This window comes from Argopecten irradians, chromosome 13, assembly GCF_041381155.1.
Source record: "Argopecten irradians isolate NY chromosome 13, Ai_NY, whole genome shotgun sequence".
In the NCBI taxonomy this organism is placed as follows: Eukaryota; Metazoa; Mollusca; class Bivalvia; order Pectinida; family Pectinidae; genus Argopecten; species Argopecten irradians.
Genome location: NC_091146.1, coordinates 570,001 through 590,000, shown reverse-complemented (window position 1 = coordinate 590,000; position 20,000 = coordinate 570,001). Strand labels below are relative to the sequence as shown.

The window sequence follows — 20,000 nt, the reverse complement described above, 5'->3', positions numbered from 1 at the left end:
CCCCCCCCCCCCCCCCCCCCATTAATGATATATATGATATTTGAATATTCCCGCCCCCCCCCCCCCCCCCCCCCCCCTGTTGAACCCCCCCCCCCCCCCATGTAATAGTGTAAAATAATTGTGGGCTGAGTTAAATTATAGTGTATTTTATAGGAGTACAGGTATTAGTTATTTAATAACTACCATGTATATATTTATAAAGGCCCCCCATAGTGCCCCCCCCCCCCCCCCCCCCCCCCCCCCCCCCCCCCCCCCCCCCCCCCCCCCCCTTAGACCTAGCCCCCCCCCCCCCCCCCCCCCCTTAAAGGTCAGTAACCAGGATTGTTTATTTATGCCCCCCAGCCCCCCCCCCCCCCCCCCCCCCCCCCCCCCCCCCCCCCCCCCCCCCCCCCCCCGGCCCCCCCCCCCCCCTACGTGGGATGTTCCCCCCCCATGACCCCCCATCCCACCCCTATGCACCCCCCCCCCCTAACCCCCACCAACCCCCCCCCCCCCCCTGTTACCCCCCCCCCCCCCCCTACCCCCCAAGGAATGACAGGACCCCCCCCCACCCCACCCCCCCCCCCCCCCCCTGCCAGTATTAGTTTCTGCCCCCCCCCCAGGCCCTGTCCCCCCCCCCCCCCCTCAAAACATTTATATTTTGTTAAGCCTGCATCCCGCCCCCCCCCCCCTGTATTCCCCCCCCCCCCCCCCCCCAGTTTACGATGAGCTGGGTAACCCCCCCCCCCCCCATTGTCCCCCCCCCCCACCCCCCCCCCACGTACCCAATCATTATAAATAGAGGGCCGCAATAGGCCCCCCCCCCCCCCCCCCCCCCCCCCCCCCCCCCCCCCCCGCCCCCCCCCCTAACGTCCCCCCCCCCCCCCCCCCCCCCCCCCCCCCCCCCCCCCCCCCCTCCCTACCCCCCCCCCCCCCCCCCCCCCCCCCCGTCCCCCCCCCCCCCCCCCCCCCCCATGAAAGAGTAGAGACCCCCCTTCCCCCCCCCCCCCCCCCCCCCCGAGAACTTTTCTACCCTTTATAGGGGGTCCCCCCCCCCCCCCCTCCCCCCCCCCCCCCCCCCCCCCCCATTATCCCCCCCCCCCCCCCAATCCCCCCCCCCAGGTGGGTCCCCCCCCCCCCCCCCCCCCCCCCCCTTCCCCCCCCCTCTATAAATTTAAATTTAAGTCCCCCCCCCCCCCCCCCCCCCCCCCCCCCCTATGTTTCCCTCCCCATCCCCCCATACACCCCCCCCCCCCTTCCTTATATAGGAAAAATTCAAAGACTGTAAAAATAAACCCCCCCCAATCCCCCCCCCCCCCCCCCCCCAATTCTTAAACCCCCCCCCAAATAAATGGTCCCCCCATATATTTTTAACCCCCCCCATAAGGGTCCCCCCCCCCCCCCCCCCCCCCCCCCCCCCCCCTCCCCCCCCAGCATCCCCCCCCCCCCCCTGTAAAATCCCCCCCCCCCCCCCCCCCCCCCCCCCCCCCCCCCCCCCCCCCCCCCTATTGTGCCCCCCCCTTGATTCTCGGAACCCCCCCCTGACAATGTAACAAATGGACTTTTGTTTTCAATAACAGTCCCCCCCCCCCCCCAGGCTTGATTTTGGCATGTGCTATACCCCCCCATTTACCCCCCCCCCCCCCCCGAAGATAATGTCCAGATAATTATAAGAAAATGCACTAAAATGTGGACAAATGGACCAACAGAAGAACACCACAAATGTTTAACTTGCTCCCCCCCCCCCCCCCCCCCCCCTCAGCTTGTCAACAAAAATGATTTTAATCCCCCCTAAGTAATACCCCCCCCCTCCCCCCCCCAAAAATTAAAAAAAAAAAATGGCCGATAGCTTTTATCAATTATTAACATTTGCCCCCCCGTAAAAAATAAAGGTATAAATACAAATACAAGCTAATATGAATTAGCCCCCCCCCCCCCCCAGTGTATTAGATTTTAATTATATCTACGGCTGCCATTTTGATAAACCCCCCCCTGACAACCCTTTTACCAATTACAGTACCCCCCCCATATATGCAAATATAGGTACTGGACCCCCCCCCACCATTATGATTATATATCAATTAGTTTTCCCCCCCCCCCCCCCCCTATATCCCCCCCCCCCCCCCCCCCAAGATATTAGACATTAAACATTTCGATGTCCCCTCTTTTGAAAAACCCCCCCCCCCTACAGCCCTTTCATCATCAGTTACTAATGTTCCCCCCCCCCCAGTAACAGAGAATATATAAGTATAGAACAAAAAAATATCATCATTCTGCAATCATTTAGTTTTCCCCCCTATTATCCCCCCCCCCCCCCCCCCCCGGCCATTTTTAAAATAGTATTGGTGTACCAAATTTCCCCCCCCCACAAAGTGCCGATTTGGCCAAAAATGGGGCGACCCCCCCCCCCGGACTACACAGAACCCCCCCCCTATAAAAACTGCACCCCCTTTACACCTGGACAAACCTTCCGATGAAGCAAAATAATTGGTTTTTACATCAAAGTTTTAGGAATTGAGTACCCAGATAACAAGCTATTAATGGAATTAAATTTACACCATAACGAAACATTATTTTTAAATTATTAAACTAGAAAAACCATCAAGCGCAGTTTTAGGTTGAAATGTTGATAGTCCCAAAGAGGAATATTGCCATTAGAGATGTTACTACTGTGATGAATTTATTGGTTAGTTACGAAACTGTGTCTGGTTGGTTTTCCACGGAAAATATTCCTTCAACAAATACTTCTTACTTATAAAACAAGTGCGGTAGTGCGTGTGCGGCCAATTTTCAAATTTCAAACAACAAGAACAAAAAACAGAGATCAAACCTATGACAAGTATTTGATCATATCAAAATGACATAGGGGGGAACACACTCAACAACTCTCTATAACTCCTCACTCTTCGCAGGAAGAAGGGGGAGACCACTCTTCCTATTTAGAAGAACAACACTCTCCTATTTAAGGCAAAACAAGAACGCTATAAAAACCGGCACACCCCCCCTCCCCCTTCCTTTACAAGATAATGGGGCGTGGCGTATACTGGGCGTATTATGGCCTGGGTATACATTATGTATTAGACTGGTTATACGTTACAAAGAAACAAAACAAAACAGAGTGAATGGCAAACTTAACTCCTTATAAATAAAAAACTTAAAAAACAAAAACGCTAAACTAAGAAACTCTAAAAAAAACTTGCAAAAATCTAAAAAACAAAATGGTCAAATGAGTGAAATAATCAACTCAAAATCTCGTCTCGAATCAATACAAAGAATGGCAGGGGCAAAAACATAAAATCAATTGTAATGGCATGGCCTTCATGTAAAAATAAATAATTATGATAAAGATAAAATATAAATCAAATCTAAAAAATTGATCCCCAGTAATAAAAAACCTCACCCACTCACCCCAAAACCCGCCACCCCCCCCCACCCCTGCATGGTCAGTAAACACGTGACCCGCCAGTTAACTATTAGTACGGACACAGTATTTTGTTAGTACACAGACGAGAGGCCACCAACTCCAGCGCCCGAAACCAACACCACATAGACAACCCACCTCCGAAACCACGCCGACAACGCTCATGACTAAAAACACGAATTACGCCCCACACATCCATGATCGGTCACACCGAATCCCATCACCCAAACACGACACACCACCCACCCCACAAAATTGCACCATTGCCCCACAATTCTTGTTTTAATCTATGCCAGGCAATGAGCAACTTTGGTTGGACGAAAATGTTGATAAAGGTTTTTCAACTGTTTTGGGTTCAGTACAGGTACACCAAACTCCACATAAATGTCCATGGCAAGCCTCGTTTTCGGTTCAAATCCAAATTAACCGCCCTAACTATATCTTCAACGTTGATATAGGCATATTATTGGAATTAGTTGACCAAGAAATATGATTGAGATGTCAAATCATACTAATTTCAGGATAAGCTATGGTTTAGTTTACAACTGTAAAGCCGTTTGAAGCCTTTTGAGGTCATCTGACCTAGGTCATTGTGACCTATATTTGTGTAGGATAAACCGACAAAAGCCAAGCGTTAACCCAACGAACCTGGGTTAAAAACACACACAGGTAGGGAGCCGGGTGTAGTCTGTCGCTATATATAAACCGGGCCCATCCTCTGTTACACACGTATTATTGATTTTATTTTGTAAATTTATCTAAAAGATTATAGAAATATTATTTACATTGTCAAGAAACCGATTACATCATTTATGGAATTCGACTACATGTATACCATTTCTTCAGATAGGCTTATTTTTGAATCAGGCTTATGTTCAAGATGGTTATTCCCGGAGGTAGTATTATTTTCGAGTACGGCTTATTTTCGAGTACGGCTTATTATCAAGTTTTTATGGTTGTCTTTTGTCCGTCGTTGTGTAACTTAAGTAAATATTCATTGAGCTTGATGAAGCTCTGTAAAGTTCAGGTAGCAGACCACTGAAGAACAGCCTGGCCCTGGTCTTTATTTTTATTAAGTGGGGAGCTTCTGTTTTGAACCATGAATAAAACATTCAAAATTAAATATATTCTGAAATTGATACTTCCAAAATGGAAGGTTTAATAAAAGTTTCAATTAAAAAAAATAAATAAACATAACTAAAATGGGTTAGATATCATAATTTTGGGCCACTCCGGAAGTGCGTCTTAAACGGAAATGCTAGCTTTACTTGAAGTAAAATCCATGGTGCGGGTTCAGCAAAAATTATTGAAAAATCCACACAATTAACCTATGAAATAAATTAGCTAATTTTGCCATTGTGATAGAAATGCTCAATTTAAGGCAGGTGTTTAGAAAACAATTTTATATATACTGTAATTTTACAGCTAAATGACTATATCTATATTTCTAAGACATGTGCCTTATTTTCATAAATTGTCCAAATCCACTGTTTTCTGCCACCTCAACTACAGTAAGATCTCATAACTTATTCGACAGTTAATTACTTACGGAGTTAATGCCCTTTGCAATAACGTTATAATTGGTCTATGTTAACACAATAACATTAGTTAATAATCACTGAACTTCATGAAACTTTGTATGCAGCCTAAGATTAGATCTCGAACAATTTCGAAAAAAATTGACGTATTCAACAGTTATTGACGGAAATATTGCCCTTTGTAATACTACATATCAGACTTTGTGTATAAATTTTTCCATTTGGATACTTTAGACTTCCATGTCATCCAAGAATCTGACGCTTATCTGTATAGGGAAGCTCATTCTATTATATTTGTAAGTCGTTTGAATGGTATAAATCAATCAACACTTTAAATACTACAGATACTCATGTCTCAGGTCGTAATCATTTCCGTTGGTTCATTCTTTGTCTATTGTTAGTTTCGAGCTCTTCTCATTCTATTACAGTTATAGTGATTTGATTCGAGAGTAAAGATGAGTGAGTACTTCTGATTTGATTCGAGAGTAAAGATGAGTGAGTACTTCTGATTTGATTCGAGAGTAAAGATGAGTGACTACTTCTTTTACTACTAATTATTTTCAATGTCCTCAATAGAGAGTGACAATTTTGGGATTGATTTACTTATCAATTGATCTGCTGATACATCCTCTCTTATCAAGTAGATTTCCTTATAGGGTATTTTCAGATACATTATTGAATATAAGGCTGTCTTATGCTAGGTTTTATGCCAACGATCTACATTATTGCACATTTGGTATATCTTTTTGTAGTATCTGGAATAGTATCGAAAACAGAAATCAATGTATCATAAAATGAGCCAATTGTAGATAACAACTTTAAATTATATATATCGATGTATTCGATTCGATGTATATGTAACGATGTATGATGTCATCCTTAATAAAATAAAGCTTAGGTTGACATCTAATTATTTCAAAAGTATCACCAATTGATTTGTCATCCTCAAATTAGTTAAAATGGACACCTCAAACTTGTTTCTATGTCATTTAGTTCCATTACTATACCAGAAATCCATGTGTGATATTGCCGGCTATCTTGGATTCTAAATAAAAACAGAAATACCCCAACAGTACGACAAAATCATGCGACAATGTTAAAAAGGACTCGATCTGTATGCCTTTGTAAAGTCAAATTCGATCAAACCAGCGCTCTAAGTACATGCTATAACAGTGTTCAATTTAGCATAATTAATTGTTTGATGGAAGAAATTTACTCCAAATTGGCCAGAATTTTCCAACAACTCTTTAAACAGCTTTTTGTTTACCCGGTTACTTGAAACAGACTTTAGCTTGTATGTCTTCCAAAGTCCTATGCTACGATCAAATATTCCATAACACAATTTTACACTCCCATTACCCCAATACAGGTGTTTCCTAAAATAACAATAGGTCATAATTAGTGGACCTGCAATAGTAGTCCAGAAAAATCAGTCCGGACAGAAATGCCAAGGAAAGGATTTTTATACTCGCTAGTCTGGAAAATTCACATTCCAAATCCGGAACTCCATTTTGGGAACACAATGTTGTTTTCATTGATAAATTCTAGCAATAATCCGGACGATTTTGTGTTGCTATCTGCCAGCATCATGCAGTCAATTTACAATGTGTGTTAGAATTGTCTTAGCGACAGCTGCCAGATAATGGCCACAGGTGTTTACCTGTAGAATGTACATCTTTGACATGAGTATGTGCAGTCATCGGTACATTGGAGGATATCAAACTTCAATTTTGTATTAAATTGAGACACACAATGTATTAAACAATTGCTTTTAAACATGCAGATTGAGCTTGGGTATATCTGTATAGCTAGAATTATGGCGATCCCGTACCGATTCATATCCAAACAAACTGGTATCCAAATTTGGCGAACTTGTACCATCATAAAATATATACTTGGTTCACATAGTTATTTGTGATTTATATAAGACTTAATAATATTCATGTTGGATCAGATGCTACAAGTCAGTGATCATAAAACAGTATTCAAGAGATTCCGGCCAAGATTTATTAATTTTCAGTAATTTCACATTTTTTGATATTCCTCTTGTGTATTTTTACATAGCTTATTATCATTTTAAGTAATTATGAACTTATGAAGTGAGAACCAATTGATGTCAAATTTTGTTACAATGCAATACAACTAAATATTAAAAGAGAAATATTTCACAAATATACTGTAAGATTTTGAATGCTTATTTAAAGAATGTTACAATATTAAATTGAAAATTTGTCAATGCATGAACAACATATAGTGAAAACATGACATGTCAAAGTACTTGTAATATATAGCCGAAAGTTCAGTCTTTATGGTTGTTCTGTACCAAGAGCTCAGTATAGCTAGTCTTAAATTGTGTTTTAAACGATTCATTCCGATATTGCCAAACTCTGCACAAGACGGTGAAGATGGTATAAAGTGCATTCTGCTACTGTACATCAATACTAAACCAAATAATGACGCACAACATCACAATAATTCCCATGGCATATATATATAGACTTATTATATCTTAATTCCATTTTGATATGTTCAGTGCATTTTTTTCCTTGAAATTAACTTCCCATAATCAATTGTTCTTGTACTGTAAAAAATCCAATCTTTGTGTAATTAATTTATATTTCTCTACCTTGACAGTATTTGAGATTAGAATAATTATAACGATAACACCGTTATTTTCTTATTATTATTGTAAATCTTATAAGAAGTCTAATTGACATCTATGCGGCCACTATACCAATTTATCTTGTAAATACTGAAAGAGAACAATCATACATATAAACAAGAGGCCCAGAGGGCCTCTATCGCTCACCTGGTTGGTAATTATGCTAAGTAATTTTCTGAATACTGCAGGTTCATTGTTTCTTTTTCTCTACCTCCAAGGATGTTTCTGACCAAATTTGGTTACAATCCCTGCAGAACTCAATGACTAGTAGCAATTAAAAAAAAATATCCCTATCTCTCCTATTTGGCCCCGCCCCTCCAGTCCCCCGCGGGTCACAACCCATTTATACAACCTCTGTTCCCTTTTCCCCCCAAGGATGGTTCTTGCTAAATTTGGTTAGAATCCATGTAGAATTCTATGACTTTAGCGATTTAAAGGATTAACCTCTATTTCATCTACTGGGCCTGGCCCCTCCTGCCCCACAAGGTCAGAGTCAAAATTCATTCAAGCTCTATTCCCCTTCCCCCAAGGATGTTTTTGGTCAAATTTGGTTACCGTTCCATGCAGAACTCTATGACTATAGTAGTGATTTACATGTGGATTTCCTTAGAAAATCATGTGTTTATTTTTTTAATACCCATAAGAGTATTGGTACTTTTTAAAATGGGCATGAACAGAACAAAACATTTACCCCCCCCCCAAACCCCCCCCCCCCCATATGTACCCCCCCCCCAGAATTCCATTCCCCCCCCCTTGGTTTCCCCCCCCCCCCGATCCCCCCTCCGGTGTGCCCCATTCCCTCTCCCCCCCCCCCCCCCCCCCCCCCCCCCCCCCCCCCCCCCCCCCCCCCCCCCCCCACCCCCCCCCCCCTTAATTAGTATACCCCCCCCCCCCCCCCCCCCCCCCCCCCCCCCCCCCCATGTTGTGAAAACCCCCCCCCCCCCCCCCCCCCCCCCCCAAAGAAAGGTATAGTAATATTACCCCCCCAGTTCCCAGAGTAAACAGGTTCCGGATTATGCAGGTTTTAGGTACCCCCCCCCCCCCCCCCCCCCCCCCCCCCCCCCCCCCCCAAACCCGATATAGACAACCCCCCGGTTTATATAGGGTTCGGTTTAGACCCCCCCCCCCCTGTATTACCCCCCTCCCCCCCCCACCCCCCCCTAATTTACCAAGAACAAGGAATTTGGCAGTATTCCCAATCCAGGTGGTTGGTTTAGGCTGGGAACGGATTACAAAGGGGTTCACTGTAATAAGTTGTACAACATTTGATAAAGAAAATATTAAAACAATTTATCATTGATTGGGATATAGACGAAACATGATGAAGTCCAATCATTAAATTTCCTTCCTTGAATATAAAACATCTTTTTGAAACACTAATGTAACCTTTAGCTTATACTGAAAATATTTCTGTATATTACAATCCCTGAGTACTAATTTTTATTTCTTCAAAGGAATATTGGTATCGGCAGGTCAAATTATCTATGTAGTTTGTATGCTTACATGTACATGTACGTAAACTGTACATGTATTTTTAAATGTAGCCCAGAATGATAGATGCAAAATTCATTTTACATCAACGTATATAAACCCAGTTGCCATATATTTAAACTAAAAAATTCTTGATGATAACCTAAGCTTTCCGTTTACATGACCCATGACCGCACTGTGGTGTGGGGTGCACAAAATTTTCCCCTGGGCATGCATATATGCAAAAAAAAAATCGTGACTTGTTTTGGGTACTTTCGCCAAATTCTTATTAATAGTTCATTATCTTCTTTACTTTCAGTGAACCGTTTACGAGGTACTGCAATACCGTCAATTTCGAATGAAGTTACAATGGACGTCAATTACATGTCAGCATAACTAGATTGGTAAGGATCCGGATGAGTTGCTAGGATATATATATGATGTTGAGAGTTACTCTGCTATTATTGGTGAAAAATAGAAATTTTATTTTCTTATAGACTATTTGGTCACACATCATAGAAATCTTCATACTCCATTGTAGGGCTGGGTATTGGAAGGTCTAAAATGATACGATACCTATTGAAAATACACTGAAACAATACACGATACATATTGACGATATACTGGACCTCTTTTTTCAAATTCAGTTGACCATTGTGTTTTGAATATTGTGACGATAAAAGACAATTTTTATAAAACATTCTATAGTATAACCTGGCAAAAACCTACCAATCATTTGATTTGGTTCACCATCTGTTTTGATTTATTTCTGTTAATTCGTATTCTTAGCTATGAAAAGACATTTCTAATCCATCTAGGTGACACACATGTTTTTAACACTTCCTTTTGAGTGAAATGCTTTTACTTGAATGATGTTTAAGAAAAAAATTTGTTTGAAATTTTTGCTTTCTATAATAAAAACAGTAAGTTGAGTTGTTAAAATGATACAGCGATATACAGCATGTTTGTGTATCGATATTTGATACGCTTCTGAAAACCGATACGTACCGGTATATCATTATCAATAAATTGATCCAGTCCTACTGAGTACTCCATTGAGGCATTGACATATATATTACTAGCACAATATGAAACAATTGCAAGCATTCATAATTATAAGTGAGAGCTTGAGCTTCACCTTGTAACAACAGGCTCCAAGTTGTTTCCCTTATGTTACTTATATCAAAAAAAAATTAATTAAGTTTGTTTCTAGAAATCTAGACCTCAAGTTTATAATACAACTTTGTCATCTTTCTTATCTTTCAATGAAGATCTGTCTTGTAGTTTAGAATTGATTGAAATCTAAACTTCAATAGAAATACATTTTCCAATGTTTCATAATATTTTCTGCATTTTTCTTTTTGATGTACAGGTGTTTTATCTCCTGATAGTTGGCTACATCTGGAAGATGTGAATGAGACTGATAAAACTCCTTTTCCCATGTTTTGATTTCTTCCTTTGTACAAGAATGGGCCTTCAGTATTATGGTTTGTATAAGTGCCTCAGCTTTGTCATATGAATTCTGGAAGCTTTGATCCCCGTGGCAAAATAGCAGTCTGTGATATTTTTTGAATTCTTCAAATTCCTCTACAAATATCATCAGCACCAAGTATTTCCCTAATCTTCTTGACGATGTTGTCTGAAAGAATATGATGGTCATATGTAGTTTCAATTTGAATATAGATTCAGATACCTGTTTGTGCAACAGATTTATTTACTGTTTTAATAGTTATAGTGCAAATCAATTCTACATTAAGGGAACACCATATTTTCAGACTCCTCAGAAGCTTTTTATGTACTTGACAATATATTTGTACCTTGCCCGAAGCTCAAATAACTTCTTACCTTGAGTTATAGCACATTTCCCTTTATATCGCACATTTTCTTTCTCAGTGTTGTCTGTAGACAATGTTGGATAGCATTTTTTGACTAGAATGTAAGAAGCGAATGGTATGAATAATAGTTTTTCTATGTTGATATGCAATTCATTTGTACTAAACCATAGTAGGATATATATATAAATATGTCAAAACATTTATCAGAACTTTGATGATGTTGTTTGGTCTGATACTAGTTTACTGGCTTGATATAGAATCGTATATTAATCTTGTATGAAGGATACTTTTGATTTGAAAAATTGTAATTTCCTCTTGAATATATTCCATAAAATATATTTATGGATTAAACTGGTCATAATTGCTTTTACATAACAGGACTTGCCTGATACTTGTGATGTAAAGAGTTGTCGTTTTGCTTTTTTGTAGGGATGGAATCGATCTGTAAAGGACTCCAATCTACCACAGACTCCTTCTACCTTGTCTGCCTGAATTCTACTATCACCCAGAGCTAAAATAAGCAAGAAATTATGTAATTTGATAAGTAGTTTCAATTTATTGGTGAAACTTGAAAACTACAATTAAGAGTTAATATGATAATTTCTGTAATCCGTCTGTCTGCCAGTCTGTCTGTTCATAATTGGTTTCTTGAAATTTCTTCAAAAGCCAATATTTATGTCTATTGATTTGAAATATTTAATAGTAATTAGTATGTACCATATTCACCACAGCTATAGTGCCCCTCCCTCAATAAGCAATCCTCCTCTCGTCTGGAGGTGTTGATGTTATATAAATAGGCTCCATCTTAACAATTCTTATATGCTGTCTTTACTGCGGTATGGGTCAACAAATTTTAGAAGTGAACTGATTCATTGTAATACATATCGAATAACTTCACATTCCTCATAATACAATATTACTTTATACATTAATATTTTATTGATATGGTAAATCAGAGATCACAAAATCTTACCACAATTTGGCTGTCATGTTTTAAAACAAAGTGCAAGAACCAAAAAGAAGTTGTAAAAAAAATAATTACAAAATTATTCACTCATTTAAGAATTTAAATTTCTTGAGAAAGTTTTTTTAATGAAAATATATTCAAAACAATAAGTATCATATCAAAAGGAATTGTTTTGTGAGGCCACCTGATGTCTTAAGTCCTTTAAAAACAATTGTGAATTTCATGGCCCTGGTTTTCTCGGATCGATTTTACCATGGGGAGAGGGTAAAATTTATAATTTATATCGGGGAAACAGATGGGCATTATTTTTTTCATTTTTCGTTGGAGACCATTAAGGCCCTTGTGCCTCTTATTATATTATTTTTCCATCTTGATCTAGATTTCTAATGATGTCTTGTTCAACGTATCAATGCCAAAGTATACATGCATGTATTGATGATATTTGGCATTGAAATGGATAGTCAAAGTTTGTACTTGAGTCAAAATTTGATTTGATTTTCATTGTTAACTGTTCTGCTATTAATTTTACACAACTGCTTAGTTGCACTTAAAATGTAAATGTTCTTCTTTCTAGGTAGTTCTTTTTGTATGGTTTGGTGTTCTGTTACATAATTTTCTTTTACTATACAGTGTGGAGCTGTTTCCCAAAGAAACACACTGAAACCAGTATGTCTAATACTCGTAAATAGATTATGAATGTATGTTAAGTAAAATTTAATTTCAATAAAATAAAAAAATCGGACGCATTCATATTTCATGAATATCTTAGGATATTCATATCTCAGTGCAATTGTTTTCTTTTAATACACTCGCTAGGTTCATCCTCTGGACTTATTGACCTGGTTTATTATTATTAATTATTTGTGTACGGACTTACAGATCAAATTTTAATGACACTTAAGTCAATTTTTGATTATAAATCAGTTTGAAGGTCAATTTATTCATCTTTCTAAAATAAATTCTAAAACATTCATGTAAATAACTCTAGATATAAGATTAATAATTTTTGGTTCACTTTAATCTATGAATAATAGAACCCCTTCATTTTCTGATAGAATAAAAATAGTCTTGTCAAGCAATCTTTGAATTTCACATGAAGTTACCTTGGTCTTGATAATCCATGTTCTTGTGTTCTTCTCTGTCATTCTTTCCATGATGTTCTTTGATCTCTGAAAAAGCAATTTTGCAAAAACATATTTATGAAACTTATGACCTATTAATGCACACACTTGTGTCATTTTCAATTCATGGCAGAGAATATATACAATGATATACTAGATCATTTGTCTCTTGGTATTTGTATTGTCATTCCTATACTATTTACATTTAACAGAAACCAGAGTTCACAGAAATAATTAGTTTTCTAATTACTTTAAATTAGGCAGTTAAACAGGCCTCATTTGCCTTAACAAAATTGGCTCGTGAATTAGAAGAAATGCTTGTTCATGTTTCAACTAACCTTCATGGCATAGTATGGCATCCCTGATTTTACTAAGTTGGGCTTTACATGTGACATTGTGTCCAGGACTTAAAAGATTATTTTCTGTCGCTGTAAGGAATAAAACATATAATGTTATTTATATCCAGTTTAATCATGACCATTAATCCAACATGTCTAATGCCCTATCATGACAGGGGAAGAGCAGGCATAGTGTCGTATATATCGATCTCAACCTATCCCGACATGTCCTTTGTGGGGTATTTGGTATATTTTGGAAAACAGAAACCGTTTAGGGTTAATTTTTGCATTGTTAGTTTGATTCCCATTTAGAGCATTTTCCAGGTTTCTGCTGGACACTGGTTCTTCTCTAGGTACTAAGTCATTCCTCCGCCTCCTAAGCCCAGCATGTCCTTAAAGACTCTAACCATTAATAGGACTTTAAACCAATCTAACTTTGTTGGAGCATGATCCATATCAAAAGTGTTACCCTTACCTATCCTGCTAGTGTTTGAATATTAGCAGATTTTCTGCCACACAATATAAAAATGGTTGATTTTAAATAGAGCAATGCATCATGGTGTCTTAATTAGGATACTCAGATGATTTATTTCCAAACTAACCTTCAAAGCTTTGTATTGCATCTCCAACTTCTTGTTGTATGACCGTGTTTGTGTCATCATTGCAAGAGCTTGCAGGAATTCTCTCTGAAATTGACAATAATTTTTGAAACGTTACAATTTTGGCAAAGTCATAGATTTTTCTAGAAGTAGGAGGGGTTGTTGTAATGTGAGAAATAAACAAATTTAGATAGTTGGACACCATTTAACAATCCTTTATAAGAATACTTTAATTTTCAAATTAGGGGCCGCGTTAGCCGAGTGATTAAGAAGTCCTGACATATTACCACAGCCCTCCACCTCTGGGATTTAGGTTTGAATCCCATGTGGGGTATTTGACAGGTACTGATCGCTGGTCGGTGGTTTTTCTCAAAGTACTCTGGCTTTCTTCCACCAATAAACCTGTTACTTCCTTACATGACCCTGGCTGTTAATAGGACATTAAACTATTAAAACCAAAACCAAACTATCAAACTAACCTCCATTGTTCTCCATTGTATCTCCACCTTCTTGTAGTATGATGGTGCTTGTGTCTCCATGGTAAGGGCTTGCAGGAATTCTCTCTGTCTCTGAAATAGATAATATTTTTTGAAACATTACAATATTGACTAAGATAAGGATTTAACTAGATGAGTGGGGCAGGGGTGGAGGGGTGTTGTAACTAGGGCGTTGTTATGAGACTAATGACATTTGACATCATATGACGTCACATCTTATAAAGGAAAAAATGATATGTTCACTTCAATCTAAGGCTTTGGCATTACTGAATGATGTTTTATATCAATTTATCATGATGTGTACCGTTAATAATATTATGATATAAAATAATTTGATTTTTTCTATTAAATGACGTAAAATATAAGTTGATACCTGGTCTTGGCAAGTTGATCACTCTGTTGTTGACTCTCAACCTTTTTGCTGGCAGTTCCAGTTTTCCCGCACAAGCTGACTCCAGGCATTGGCTCCAACATTGAGAAAGATGTTCTTTTTCTTTTTTTCAGGCTTGTCGAGATGAAACTTTCAACTGATGGGCCTGATTCTTTATACTTGGACTCTGTTGGACCATCAAGGAATTCAATGCCACTACCACAGAACTGCCACCATGTTCCCTTTCCACGAAGAAGGAAATCAGCAATTCTTTCAAGATGGCTTTGGAATAAACTTGTATTGTCGGTTATGGATTTGGAGAAAACAGTGTTTCCGAAAGCTGGTAGAAGGCTGGCTTGTTTGGATATTGCTGAATCCTGATGATTGAATGACTGGTTTGGCTGATGTTTCCTTGCTTGGTTTCGTAGAATTGCATTACCAATGATGTTCGAAGGATGCTGGTTACTTGTGGTTTTGGTGAGAGTTCGAATTTCACCAAACATTCTTTCCTCCTTCTCTGCTAGAATGCTTCTAAGACAGACAACTCTGTACATTTCTGCAGTATGACAAGTAATCGAATGAAAGTGGCTCCCAAAGAATCGTCGCTTTGACATCGTTTTGATATTGCAAAAGACACTTCTACATAAGACGAAAAACTTGAATGACAGATTGTAGAGTCTCAAGACTTGTCGTGGATTTCTCTTGTTGTCTGTGCTGTAGCAGATTTCTGTCATTTCAACCAGGCATTCAACCATCTCCACAATGTAGTGGTCAATTTGATTAGATTTTTCCAAGGAATATGCAAGAGACAGAAGCTTTATCATGAACAGCCGAGCATCACATCCTTTTGTCTGGGACTTTGTTCCAACCGACATCTTCACAAAAGACTCAAGAGTGGATTTGGCATTTGGGCAGTGATGAGGCAGTTCTTGGAGAAAGTTGTTAATTACTCCTGTCAAATCATGAAGTGGTTCTGTTGTCATGACTTCATATGATTCTAGAGAAGTTGGAACTGATTGTGCTGGGTGGAGTGCTAATAAAGCAGGTGGTCTTGCTATTCCATGCAAAGTGGTGTTCAGTGTCTGCTGGAGGTCCTGCTTGTTGTCTGATTCAGGGAAAATCCTTCGCGCATCCAACTCCTTTATGATGTCTTCTGTAGCGTGGAAATTTATGTCACGCTTAGTTTCCTGAGGCCTTGGAAAGGATTCAAAATTCCACTATTCATCTTCTGCCAAAGAGTGCCAGCAGTCACAAGCTTTCTCCGTTCCTCAAGTGACATCGTGTGAACTGGTGAATAGCAATTCTGGATATTTCCAAAGTTTTCCGCGTGAACGCCACACAAACAAGGATAATTTCCACCCCTTTGTTGGCCAGATTCAAACTGACGAGCAGGTCCATCACCGGAAAAAATCCTACAAACATCATAGACGGGAATACCTGCTGGTGTTTGGATGGGTTCTGTCATATGATGAATGTCGTTTAATCTCTCCTCTGTATACATCATTTGATCCGCGTCGCTGCTGCCAGACCGCCCTAAAAGGTAGAGCTGCGGTACTTCAACCATACCTTGTACGTCGCTACTCTTGCACCCAGGATGTTTTGACTTGTATTCCTCGTCTGTGAGGAAGCAAGAAGTGTTGTATAGAGCACAAACCATGATAAGAAAATGGGAATGATTAGCAATGTCACTGTGGTCATGCCAAATTTTCCAGTGCCTGGTTCTTTCCAGTTTTTTCAACAAAGTGCGTTGGTCTTCAGTGGATAAATTTTGACAAGAAATTTCACAACTCATTCTCTGGAAACGATGCTGAATTTCATCCTGGCTGAGATTGGCGTAATGGTCATCTGAGAAAGATCTATATATTCCTAATTCGTTGTGCCTTTTCAGTTCCATATGATGAATGTTTGTCAAGGATATTTTCCTTGCATGAATTGTGATGTTTTTAGAAACCATAGTGCCGTCCATTTGCAAAACTTGAGTCTCGAAGACCTTTGGAGCAACTAACTCACCCATGTCAAGCTCTCCATTGGCTACCATTTCTTTAATAGATCTTCTGATGTTTTTAGATGTTGGTGGAGATGGCAGTGAGAAGTTGAAAATCTTTTTCTTTCGTCTTCGAATGCGACGAGGATAGTCACGCCCAGAAACAGCACGGTCTGTGTTAAAACTGTCCACAGGGAAACCGTTTGCCTCTGCGAACAGCTTGAGAACTTGGCCGCCATTAGCCGGAGTTTCACCTTTTTCATTCTGTACATCATACTGCTTAGCCAGAGCAGACCAGTTGATAGTTGAGCCCTTTTTCCTTATTATGAACTTCTAGTATGAACAACAATTTATTAAAATGGTATGACGAAAATTTACCGATAGCTGTGCGTTTATTGCAGGCTCCGTCATTTTCCTTTTTTAATCGTTTTTCCACTTTCTCTTTACATTTGTCTGATTTTTCATAATACGTGTTGAGACGTGTTCTTTCATACTGCGAAAATGATGTTCCACTGGCAAGGAAATTTATGACATTGTCCTCGTTGTCACCATAGGCAACAGTGCATGATTTCCGTAAGTTATCTTTCACATGTTGTTGTTTTTGTTGCTTTTTCTCATTTTCGGTTTGTTTAACTTGAACGTTCAAGCTTGAAACTTTCGTAATTGCAACATCAAATGAAGTATCAAATTGTTTTGTCAAATGCTGGTTTTATTGCATTGATTATATGTGTGGCAGCAACAAATGGATTGATTTCTGAATTAGGTGAGGCAGCTGTAGAAGTAGAATTTAAAGAACTGCTTAAACTCTCACACACATTATAAAGGTCTATATTTGTTTTTGGGTTTTTCTGCAGAAGTCTATTTAAAGTGTGATCAGTGTCAATACACTCGCGACAGTCGTTCAACACATGGTTTTTTCTAGAAGAGACATTTTGTTGGAAAAAAGATTGTAGTGAATAGTGTTTTAAGAATGCGTTTTTCTCTCCAGTTTTGTTTGAGTTAATCCAATTTCCATCTTTTGATATAGCTGTCTGTATCCTTGGTAGAACTGATCTAAACTTAGCGTATGTGATATGAAGCTTTGGATAATTTGCTACAAAACGTTGATAAATTTCATGTCTCTTTTGAATGCTCAAATCATTATCATAAACTGGAGTAGGCTTAGATGCTTCATTCTCTGTATTTCTACAATTTTTTGCATTAGCATTGTCAAACCACTCTACACAAGTATTATCTTTTGAAGATCTAGAGATAAAAACCTTTGAAAAATTGCACAGATTCATGTTGGGAATTTACCGTCATGTTGTTCGTTTTTGTGTAGTGCCGCCAGAAACTTTCTTCTTGTAGGAGTTATCTCCCTTGGTTATCTTTCACTATTATTGTTATCTTTCCCGATGTTTGTTGTAATTTATTTGTATCTTGAAAAGTGGAAATGGGAACTTTGAGATAAACGTAATAATTTTTATATTACTATTGCTATATATTTCATTTATAAATGCTGATTGTGTTTGCAGTTTATTTTGTTGTGTGCAGTTCCAGGTGGCACTGCCGTTTTTATGTGCACATAAATTTAAGAAAATAAAAACACAGGCTCATTTTGCATTTTGTTATTTTTATTGATTTAATTAAAAAGAATATTGATAAAAACATGTTGTTTATTATTTTCAAATGTAAATCTGGTTAGTTACATATTGGAATAAAACGTGTTGTCCATGGTAACCAAACAAACAACATTGTAAGGTGCAACACAGAAGAGTTCCTCATGAATATTCAATGAATACAGGCTGTGCATTAACACGGCTATGAATAATTGTTTTGTGGAGGCCTTTCTCGAAACTTTCAATGAATAATGCTCATACATATTTAATAAATGTATAAATATGTAATTGGAAATGTGTGTGCAGCATGGTTTATAAATGCATTTCATCTTAAATGGATCATAGTTTATGTAGCCTTGCACAAGCCCGCACGGAGTAATTGTCATAATCTTGCAACAAAATTATATAATAAAAAAAAAATCACCATGCACAGCCAATAGTATATTTTGATAGTTATTGTCTTCGCAACTGTGAAGTTTTGTGTGGAAATTCCAACGAGAAAGGCTTCCACGAGACTGACTGCATTAACGGTCCTATTTCAATAGGTCACGTGACCCACAGGTGAGACGCCGTAATGTCTAAATGTCCACGTGGAAGATTAATTGATGTTCTAGTGGTATCCATACGCAACTTTTATCTAAATGGTTGGAAAAGACCTCAAAATTGGATTTGATTTTTTAATGAATAATCCTGGCCATACCCTGCATTAACCCAGCTGCGTATTGTCATTGTTAACTTGATATCATTGTGGAACTCTCCTATGTGAGAAGTTAAATAAAGAGTCATAGTCTCAAGATGTATCCGGTCCATGTGTTTCACATGGTGTCAGAATTTTAAATCGGACAACATCGTCTACTAAACAGAAGGTAAGACTTGGATTTCAATCTAAAAAGTTGAACAAGTTATCCAAGATCATAAAGAGTCCAATATGGATGCGGGACACGGTCAAGGAACTGGGATGCACAAGACCTCGTGGTAGCCTGGGACGCTAGAAGAGAAGTGTAATTATCCCATGATCTGGTCGGGAGAGAAAAGAGGAGAAATATACACAACATGGACGTTAACGGTCGAGGAGAAAAAATCGTTCACTACTCTCACGGGCATATTCGAGACACACGTACGCCCGAAGACCAACAAGATATCGTCACGTTATAAGTTCCAGTGTAGAACGCAACAAGAGGGAGAAACTTTCGAGCAGTTTCTAACAGACTTACACGTATTGGCTAGGGACTTTGCGTACCAAGAAAAAGACAGCATGATTCGGGACGCGATAGTCTTTGGTACAGTGGATCATAAAGTGCGAGAAAAATGCATTAATGAAGGATCAGAACTAACACTTGACGCTGCGGTGAATTACGCGAGAACATATGAGTTATTCAAAGCTCAACTACAAAAGATGGTGAAAACTGTAAACATAATAAAGAAAGGTAACCAGAGTCAGCCGACTAGTACCATCAAAGCAAAACCTACCCATCATTCTTACTCGAACGCGACCTACAAATCAAAGGGAGACCACTCTAATCAAAACAGAGAGAAAACGTGTTCGAAATGTGCCAGATCTCACCCGCCTAGAAACTGTCCTGCCTACGGAAAAAAGTGCATGAAATGCGAAAAAATATCA

General features: G+C 39.2%; 2 protein-coding genes and 1 long non-coding RNA gene across 3 annotated transcripts in view; 2 read left to right on the top strand and 1 right to left on the bottom strand.

Moving 5' to 3' along the window:
• The first annotated feature begins 9,034 nt into the window (after positions 1 to 9,034).
• Positions 9,035 to 11,410, top strand: LOC138305930 (uncharacterized). Its single transcript, XR_011205734.1, has 3 exons — positions 9,035 to 9,474; positions 10,443 to 10,557; positions 11,335 to 11,410. It is a non-coding gene; the product is annotated as an uncharacterized lncRNA (long non-coding RNA).
• A 1,551-nt stretch (positions 11,411 to 12,961) lies between these two features.
• LOC138306572 (uncharacterized) lies at positions 12,962 to 18,360 on the bottom strand. Its single transcript, XM_069247012.1, is given in 9 exon segments — positions 12,962 to 13,041; positions 13,332 to 13,421; positions 13,934 to 14,017; positions 14,410 to 14,499; positions 14,801 to 14,909; positions 14,911 to 15,991; positions 16,030 to 17,035; positions 17,160 to 17,481; positions 17,483 to 18,360. Coding segments are annotated over 9 exon segments (3,444 nt in total). The 5' UTR covers positions 18,065 to 18,360.
• A 1,031-nt stretch (positions 18,361 to 19,391) lies between these two features.
• LOC138306571 (uncharacterized) overlaps positions 19,392 to 20,000 on the top strand; it is a 9,044-nt gene continuing 8,435 nt past the window's right edge. The window contains exon 1 of the mRNA XM_069247011.1: positions 19,392 to 19,806. Coding sequence (XP_069103112.1) covers positions 19,392 to 19,806 — 415 coding nt within the window. The remainder of the gene's footprint in view (positions 19,807 to 20,000) is intronic.